General features: G+C 59.0%; 3 protein-coding genes across 3 annotated transcripts in view; 2 read left to right on the plus strand and 1 right to left on the minus strand.

Annotated features, from left to right (window-relative positions):
• The first annotated feature begins 15 nt into the window (after positions 1-15).
• Positions 16-4835, plus strand: PTSG_00807 (serine/Threonine protein kinase). The gene has a single exon (XM_004998219.1). It carries the CDS (start codon positions 82-84, stop codon positions 4624-4626), a length of 4545 nt encoding a protein of 1514 aa, XP_004998276.1. The 5' UTR covers positions 16-81; the 3' UTR covers positions 4627-4835.
• Positions 4722-6833, minus strand: PTSG_00808 (uncharacterized protein). Its single transcript, XM_004998220.1, has 5 exons — positions 6730-6833; positions 6350-6447; positions 5976-6101; positions 5566-5652; positions 4722-5272 (listed from the first exon to the last, which is right to left on the minus strand). Exons 1-5 carry the CDS (start codon positions 6785-6787, stop codon positions 5168-5170), a joined length of 474 nt encoding a protein of 157 aa, XP_004998277.1. The 5' UTR covers positions 6788-6833; the 3' UTR covers positions 4722-5167.
• The window catches only part of PTSG_00809 (uncharacterized protein), a gene marked incomplete at its 3' end in the record, with an annotated part of 2606 nt that continues 209 nt past the window's right edge, over positions 6830-9226 (plus strand). Inside the window, exons 1-6 of the mRNA XM_004998221.1 lie at positions 6830-7066; positions 7305-7518; positions 7722-7833; positions 8121-8193; positions 8553-8746; positions 9001-9138. Coding sequence (XP_004998278.1) covers positions 6887-7066; positions 7305-7518; positions 7722-7833; positions 8121-8193; positions 8553-8746; positions 9001-9138 — 911 coding nt within the window. The 5' untranslated portion in view covers positions 6830-6886. The remainder of the gene's footprint in view (positions 7067-7304; positions 7519-7721; positions 7834-8120; positions 8194-8552; positions 8747-9000; positions 9139-9226) is intronic.

Consider the following 9226-nt stretch of genomic DNA (forward strand, 5'->3'; position numbering starts at 1 on the left):
ATAAGTCCTTCCACACCGCATTTCATGGTGTTGTTGTCCAGACCACACCCACTTTGAGCCACTGCGCACCACCCCATCATCATGCGTGAGATGCGGAGTGCGAGCAACGTGATGCTCACGTTGAAGGAGCTGCAATCAGACTATGTGAAAGCAGGCGTGATTGCGGCTGCAGGTGGCGGAGGAGCGAACGCGAACACCACTGGAAGCGCGCTCAACGCTGGTGGTGCTGGTGGTGGTCGTAGTGGTGTTGGTGATGGACACACGAAGCCCGTGCGAGCCGTGGCGGTGTCTGCGGATGGCAAGTGCGTCATCTCGGGCAGCGCCGACAACACACTCAAGCTGTGGAATCTGGAGACGCACCGCTGCACATCCACGTTTGAGGGCCACGGCAGCTTTGTGGCCTGCGTGGCGCCGTCGCGGGACGGCAACTTCATTGCCTCCGGCAGCGGTGACAACACCGTCAAGGTCTGGAGCCTGGGCTCGCACAAGTGCATCCAAACACTCAAGGGACACGCCAACCCGGTGTCCTCGGTCATGTTTTCGTCCACCGGCGAGGCGCTGGTCTCCGGCAGCCTCGACTTCACCGTGCGCATCTGGGACTGGCGCAAGGGCAGGTGCACGGCAATCCTGCGCGGGCACACGGAGAGCGTGGAGTGCCTCACCATCAGCCCCAACGACCAGGTCATCTGCTCCGGCGACAAGGACGGCATCATTCACCTGTGGAGCGCAGACACGGGCCAGCGCACCGCGGTCATCCACGCCCACACCAAAAGCGTGGAGAGCGTGGCCATGTCCCGCGACGGCAAGCTGCTGGTCTCCTGCTCCGAGGACGCCACCATCAAGCTGTGGTGCGTTGACCTGCAGACTTGCATCGGCGTCCTCCGGGGACACCACGGGCACGTGTACTGCGCCGCCCTCTCCCCGCGCAACGACGCCATCGTCTCCTGCGGTGCAGACGGCACCGTGCGCCTGTGGAGCGCAGAGTCCAGCGCGTGCATCGCCACCTTCTACGGCCACAAGGGCGTCGTGGCCAGCGCCACCTTCACCCCAACGGGCCGCCACCTCGTCTCCGGCGGCACAGACGCCACCATCCGCATCTGGGGCCTGCAGCCCGCGCCAGAGGTGACCAGCGCCGGCACACACGCGCGCAGCATCGAGGGCGTGGCCATCATGCCCGATGGGCAGTCGGTGGTGTCGTGCAGCACGGACGAGACCCTGCGCATCAGCACCATCCCGCGGCTCATGTGCACAGACACGCTCGCCGGCCACTCGGACGGCGTGTTTGCCGTCGCTGTCGACAGCGAGGGCAAGTACCTTGCGTCAGGCAGCGACGACACCACCGTGCGCGTGTGGGACGCCAGCAGCCGCGACGTGGCTGCTGTGCTGCAGGGGCACACCGCCACGGTCACCTGCCTCGCATTTGCCACCGCCACCGCCACCAGCACCACAAGTGCCACCGCCACCACCAGCACGGCGACACCTTCTTCAAGCAGCGCGCGCCACCTCATCTCTGGCAGCGTCGACACGACGCTGCGCGTGTGGGACGTAGCGGCGCACAAGTGCGTGGCCACGCTCAGCGGCCACACCAGCGGCGTGTACGCGGTGGCGCACACGCAGCAGGAGGGCGGCTCACACCTGCTCGCATCCGGCAGCGAAGATGGCATTGTCATGCTGTGGACCGGCCTGAGCAAGCCGTCTGTCCTGCTCACCCTCAACGCCCACACGTACGGCAGCTTTGATGCGGACGAGGCCGGGGTGAGCGACCTCGCGTTCACGCCCGACGCGCGCACGCTGGTCTCGGCCGGCGACGACGGCACCATTCGCCTGTGGGACATTCCGCCAGAGGCCGTTGTTGTTCCTGAGCGCGTTGTGTGCAGGGCTGTGCTCACGGGACACGAGGGGTGTGTTACGTGCGTCACAGTTGCGAGCGACAACCGCCACATCATCTCTGCGGGGGAAGACGCCACAGTCAAGGTGTGGCAGCTCGAAAGCACAGCAACAGCAGCAACAGCAGCAGCAACGACAACGGCAGCAGGGCACTCCTCCTCCTCCTCCTCCTCCTCCCATGCCTCCTCCCCCCTCTCTCCCAACTTTCCTTCTTCCTCCACATCGCATGCACACGGCAGCAACGGCCTGATCAGCAGCGGCGGTGGCGCTGTGTGCATCTGCTCGCTGGAGGGCCACACCGACAAGGTCAACGCCGTGGCCGTGAGCCCAGACATGCAGTTTATCGTGTCGGCCGGCGGCACACACGACAAAACGCTGCGGGTGTGGCCAATGGGGTCCATGCTGGCGCCGGAGCGCTGCACGGACCTGCCGCACATGCCGACGTTTGCGCTGACAGGCACGATTGCGCACGACCGCTTCAACGAGAACCCGGCACGCCGGCTGAATGCACTGCAGCGCTGCCTGACTGCGTTCCCGTCCACGCTCGAGTGCACCATGCCAGATGGCAGCGACCCGCACGCGCAGGGCGCAGTGCACACGCGCAACGGTGGTGGTGCCGTGGTGACAGCAGATGATGCACCGCGCTCGTCACAGCAGCTGCATGCGCAACAACTCCAGCGCCATCGCACACGCAAGGGCCAGCAGCAACAACAGCTGTCCACCCTGCACGAGAGCGCGTCCAGTACTGGGGATGGTGATGGCGGTGATGAGGATGGGGATGGTGCTGATGATTTTGGTGGCTTTGGTGAGAGCGAGAGCGGTGAGAGTGTGGACCGCACCACGTCCAAGTCCGCGCTCGTGCATCCTCACCAGCAACACCACCAGCACCACCAGCAACACCAGCATCAACACCAGCTGCAGAAGCGACGGCACCGTCGCGGGGGGCGGCGCGGGATGAAGACGGGGCTGAGCCCGCTGGCATGGGCGGCGAGCGACAGCAGGCGTTTGGACGTGCTTGCATGCATGCTGTCCATCCCAACGGTGCCCGTGCTCAGTCTCGAGCGCCAGCCCTCCATGCTGCACGCGGCCATCACGCACGCCAAGGACGTGGAGGTGCTGTCGATGGTGACGGCGAAGATTGCAGACGCCGCGCGGGCACAGGACCGCGGCAAGGCCAACCCGGCCGACCACTACCCCTGGGAGCTGTCCCTGCTCAGCCTGCATCACGGCTTCACGCAGGACCTCATGCTGCTGATTCGCGAGTTCCCCCAGGTTGCCGCGGCGTTCCTGCGAAACCTTGGCCTCGTCCTGTCCGGTGCTGACGTCGGCTACGACCACCGCGCCACGCGGCTCCCGACATCGCGCATGATTGTGGTGGGCGACGAGTGCCCCGTCGAGAACGCCGGCCTGTGGCAGTCGCTGCGGGCATCGGGGGAGCTCGAAGCACTGGAGACGCAGTCGAACCACACCGTGCTCACGGAGGCGCGCGTCGTGCCCGTACCATACGCGGCTTCGACGCTCCCTGACGGCACGTGCCTGCTGGACACGCTGGTGGAGGCCGGGCGGGCAGAGCTGTTTGGCAACTACATTGCGCGCGCAGTCGTCCGCTTCAAGTGGGAGACATATGGGCGACGCAAGTTCAGGAACGAGGCCAACTGGTACCTGCTCTCCGTCGTCTTCATCACCGTGCTCACGTTTGTTGTCGATCTGCAAGGCAACGACGTGTCGCAGCTGCTGTCCAGCAAGGCCTCGGCAACAGATGTGGTGTCGGTGATCATGGTGCTTGTGCTGGGGCTGTACGCCGCCTCCGAGGCCAAACACGAGATGCTGGAGTGGCGGTACCTGCGCGGGCACTGGCGCGACTTCTGGAACTGGCTTGACTCCCTCAACATTGTCCTTGCCTTTGTGGTGCTGGCCACTTACCTGGGCGGGTGGCAGCACGCGCGCGCCGTGCTGGCGATTGCGTCGTACCTCCGCTGGTTTGGCATCCTCTACCACCTGCAAGCGTTCAAGACGACCGGCCCGCTTGTGCGCATGATCCTGGCCATCTGCTTTGACATGCGCTACTTCCTGGTGGTCCTCGGCATCAGCATTGTCGCCGCGTGGACGTCGTTCCGGCTGCTGCTGCTGGATGACAAGACGGTGCCCTTGGACGGGCTCGGCGACCCGGCCAACGGCCTGCTGATCATGTTCAACATGCTGCTGCTGGCGGAGTTTGAGCTGGACACCTTTGGCGGCACCTATGCCGTGCTGCTGCGCATCCTGTTTGTCATCTCCATGGTGCTGGTCCCCGTTGTGCTGCTGAACCTGCTGATTGCGCTCATGTCGGACTCGTACGAGCGCATCCAGGACCGCGCAGACATTGAGTTCCAGCTGCTGCGCGCACGCTACCTGCGCGAACGCGAGCTGTTCCTGTCGCCGGCAGAGAAGAGCGACCCCAAGCTGTTTCCAAAGTGGCTGCACGTGCTCGTGCCCAAGAGCACGGGGGTTGGCGAGAGCACGCCCGGGCAGCAGTGGCAGGGCATGCTGACCATGCTCAAGATGGAGATGAAGACGCAGTCGCGGGCGTCTGCTGCAGACGTGAAGGCGCGCGTGGACGAGCTGGCGGTGCGACTGGCGGCCATGGAGGCGCAGGTGCACGGGGTGCAGGAGAGCCTGGCGGAGAAGGTGGGCGCACTGCAGCGCGACAGCGCCCGCATTATCGCTCTCTTGCAGCAGCAGCGGCAGAATAACACCTGATTCCAATTCGTCTGTTTGTTTGTTTGTTTGTTTGTTTGTTTGTGTTTGTTTGTTTGTTGGGCTGGCGTTTCTTTGCTTCCATGCTAATGCTGTGATGAAAGCTTCAGGACCCACCCATGTGGGTTCACGTTTTATTTTTGTATTGGGGTGCCCAAGAGAGTTGTTTGTTGCACGCGTCGCATCACGCGGCCATACACAGCAAAACAAGCGGCGGCAATGCTCAGCACACGGCTGCAGCATCATGCGGGGGATGGTGAGGGCACGTCTCCACATGTACACACATGCAAGCATCACAATGCATAGGGCAAGGAAGAAAAGCAAGTGTAAGCAAAGGCGCAAGCTGCTGCAGATAAGGAAAGGTAACATAGAAGCAAAGAAGAAATGCAGCGGAGACATGGCACAAATGTGAGGATGTGGATGGCAAGCGACACGACACAGGTTCTCCTGAGCAACTGCTGCTGCTGCAACGACAGCGGCAGCAGTGGGAGCAACAACAGAGTGAAAAGCACAGGAAGAGCACGCGCGGTTTCCTGCCATCTGCTCAATAGTCCTTGTATGTGACACCAGATGTCATGAGGTCCACAAACTCCTTGAACGACACTTCTCCATCACCGTCCTGGTCCACGTCCTTCAGCAGCTCTTTGAACTGTGTGATGGGAAGGGGGGGGGGGGGCGTGTTGGTGGCGTGAGGCGGTGACATGGGAATGGAAAAGGTGGAGAGTGGAAGACGAGAGCGGAAGAGGGAGGAGAGAGAGGGGGGCAGTGTGAGAATTGTATGGCAGAGGGTCAAAGCGAAGGCAGAAGTGCACACACACACTGTCTCTCTCTCTCTCTCTCTCTCTCTCTCTCTCTCTCTCTCTCTCTCTCTCTCTCTCTCGCACACACACAATCACGAACACACAATCACGAACACACAATCACGAACACACACACACACACTTCGTCTTCGCTGAGAGGGTCACCAATGTTGGTGAGGTATCGCTTCAGCTCGGTTGCAGACAAAGAGCCGCTGCCATCCGTGTCAATCTGTACAATGACACAACACCAAAGGCCGCGAGTAAGCGGAGCACAGGCATATGAGCGTGCGTGTTGGGCGCAGGGAAGGGAATACATGGGCAGTTGTGGCGCTCGAAGAGCAATCACGCTGGCAAACAGGTCAACATACACCCACCCGCACATCGACACACACACACGCACACACACACACACACACACACACACACACACACACACACACACACACACACACACACACACAAACAAACTAACAAACAAACAAACAAACAAACACACACACACATCGACACACACAACGACAGACACACAGCGCAAGTACACATGCTCGATACCCTTTGAAACGCCTTGACGAGCTCCTCCTTAGTTGGGATGGGCTTCCAGTGCTGTTCCAATAACGCAAGGAAACCATCCCAGTTGATTTCACTGTCCGAGTACAAGTCAAGGTCCGTTGTGATCTCCTACACACGCGTTTGCATTTGCAAGTGTGCGTGTGAGGGTGGAAGTGGGTAATTGAGGAAGAAGAGGGAAGGAACAGACACAGAGAAAAGGAGAGACAGAGAGGCAGATACAAGCAGATGCACTCACGCACACACACGCACACATACACACACACACACACATACGCACGTTCATGATGTGGTTCATGGGCAGCAAAAACAAAGACACGAGCAAGGCTGGGGGTTGAAAGGTGGTGGTGTTGGCGCACCTGCACTTCCTTCACGGTGAGCGGGATTCCGCATGCGCGCATTGCACGGCAACACGAATCCGAGTCTACTTTGCCATCTGCATCCTTGTCAAATGTGTCTAATGCACACATGAACAGTGTCGAGCGAACATCGCACGCGAGTGTGAGTACGTGGGACAGAGATGGATCGAGAGAGGTGGGGGTGGGGGAAGAGAGAGGGTGCGAGAGAGATAACAACTGCTTCTCTCACGCATCGACACACACACACACACACACACACACAGACACACACACAGACACACACACAGACACACACACACACAGACACACACACACACACGCACACACATGCACACACACATGCATGCACAGACTGACACAGACACACACGCACCACGCACCAAAGGCCATGCGAAACTCCTTGAGCTGCTTGTCCGTGAACTTTGGTACGCCACTCATCGTCGTTGGTGGGTGTTGTCGTTTGCAAATTGCATATCACGACAAAGGTACCGTTTTGCCAATTGCAAGAACACACACGACAGCACGACACACGAAAAGATGGCGTCTAGGAAAGAGGAGGACAAGCAGCAGCAGGTTGCTGGGGAAGATGCAGCGCAGCAAGCGCAGCACGTGGATGGTGGTGGTGAGTTGCAGAGCCACAAGGACAACGACGATGCTGATGACGATGGCTTGAACCAGGAACTGCTCGCTGCTGCACGGGACGGCAGCCCCGACAAGGTTTTGTGTGTGTATGTGTGTGTATGTGTGTGTGCATGTGTGTGTGGTGTGCTGATGCATTATGCGTCTTTCTCTGCGTGCATGTGTGTGTGCATGTGTGTGTGCACATGTGCATGTTTTTTTTGTTTTGTTTGTTTGTGTGTGTGTGTATGCACTTTGTTTGCCACAGTCTCGCTCACATACGCGCGCATGCACGCGAATGCACCCTTCATTCAATCCAATGTACTCCACCGATCAGGTGCGGGATTTGATTCGCCGCGGTGCTGATGTCAGTTTCCAGGAGGAGGACCAGGGTAAAAGCGCACTGATGCTCGCTGCTGAGCACGGCCACGAGGATGTGGTTGTGATGCTGTTGGAACGCGGCGCGCCTTGGAACGCCCTCGACCGCAGGGGGAAATGCGCAGGCCAGTACGCGTTTCAGAACGAGCACCACGACATTGCTAACCGCATCCGTACGTTGACAAGAACGTGTGTTGCGCTCGGTGTGTTGATTGAAAGGCAGACAGAAAGGCAGACAGAAGGACAGTGTGCGCCCCTGCGTGCATGTGTATGCATAGGCATGCGTCGTATGTTGCGCTTGCCATGCAGGGGCAGTTGAACAACGTTGACGACGCTGTACCTCACTCACGTGTACCTATCTTGTGCCGTTGTAAAGTGAACGCCGGTGTGAGCGCTGAGATGTTGTTCGCTGCCATGGAGAAGAAGTCGCAGCTTGTGACGGCCCAAGCGAGCGAAAACAACCAGGGGTACATCTCCCGCCCAGTCGAGTCAGTACCTACCACACATGTGCACACACAAACAAACGCACACACACACAAACAAACACACACACACACACAAACACACACACACATACACACACACATACACACGTACATACACACACAAACAAACGCACACATACACACGCACACACACACTACAGCACATGTTCATATCGTCGCAGCCATTCCAGTTGTGCTCGACGAAACCATTGTATTTTTCGTTCAGCTTGTCCGCATCCTTTCGTGCTATTGCACCAACAGATGACCTCCCCCTTGTATTGTGATGACAGGTACAAGGAAGGGGACTTGATTGACGATGAAAAGCGCGGCGTCATGATGATGTGGGAGAAACCACTGATGGAGGTGCGAGCGACGCATGCGAACGAGACGCTTTCATCTGCCATGTGCTGCTTTTGTGCGTCAGTGGTTGGGTGCTGGTTCGGTGATTATGACAGTGGCTCTTGCTCTGCTATGCTTTGGGCGACATGTGCAGCATAAACAGCACACCTCACAACGCTGCAGCATTGCAGCGCACACACGCGTGCGCCACGGCACACACAAATACACTCACCCGCATCTCTCACATGTACCTCCTTACACACACACACACACACACACACACACACACACACACACACACACACACACACACACACACACACACACACACACACACACACACACACACACACACACACACACACACACACACACACACACAGGCGCACGCTGAGCTCATGTGCCGGACGCAGGGGGATGTGCTGAATGTTGGGTTTGGGCTTGGACTTGTGGACACTGCGATTCAGGCGCACAGCCCACGCACACACACCATCATCGAGGCACACCCGGACGTGTACAAGAAGATGATTGCAGACGGGTGGGACAAGCGCCCAGGCGTCAAGGTCATCCACGCAAGGTGTGGGGCAGGCATGTGTGTAGGTGTATGTGGATGTGTGCGTGCAAGTGTGTTTTGTTTGTGTGTTTCTGTTTGTGCGTGAGTATGTTCGCAGAGCTACACGCCTGTGACATGCAGCAGCACTGCAGAAAGCGGTGCGTATTCCATTGGCCACAGCTCACCGCGGCTGTCGTCGTCGTCGTCGTCGTCATCGCCAACACCAACCATCGCCCATTCCTCACCCCACGCCTCAACTTCTACACCATGTTCCTCAGGTGGCAGGACGTGGTTGGAGACCTGCCCCAGTTTGATGGCATCTTCTTTGACACGTTTGATGATGTGTTGCACATGCACGAGTTCCACCAGCACCTGCCTCAGGTGCTGCAGCTGCAACTGCAGGAGCTTGGCTTCTCGTCGGTGTTTCAGCCAATGAACATCAAATGTGACGTCAGTGCGTTGGGGACGGCGTGTGTGTGTGTGTGTGTGTGTGTGTGTGTGTGT

This window comes from Salpingoeca rosetta (assembly GCF_000188695.1).
Source record: "Salpingoeca rosetta unplaced genomic scaffold supercont1.2, whole genome shotgun sequence".
In the NCBI taxonomy this organism is placed as follows: Eukaryota; class Choanoflagellata; order Craspedida; family Salpingoecidae; genus Salpingoeca; species Salpingoeca rosetta.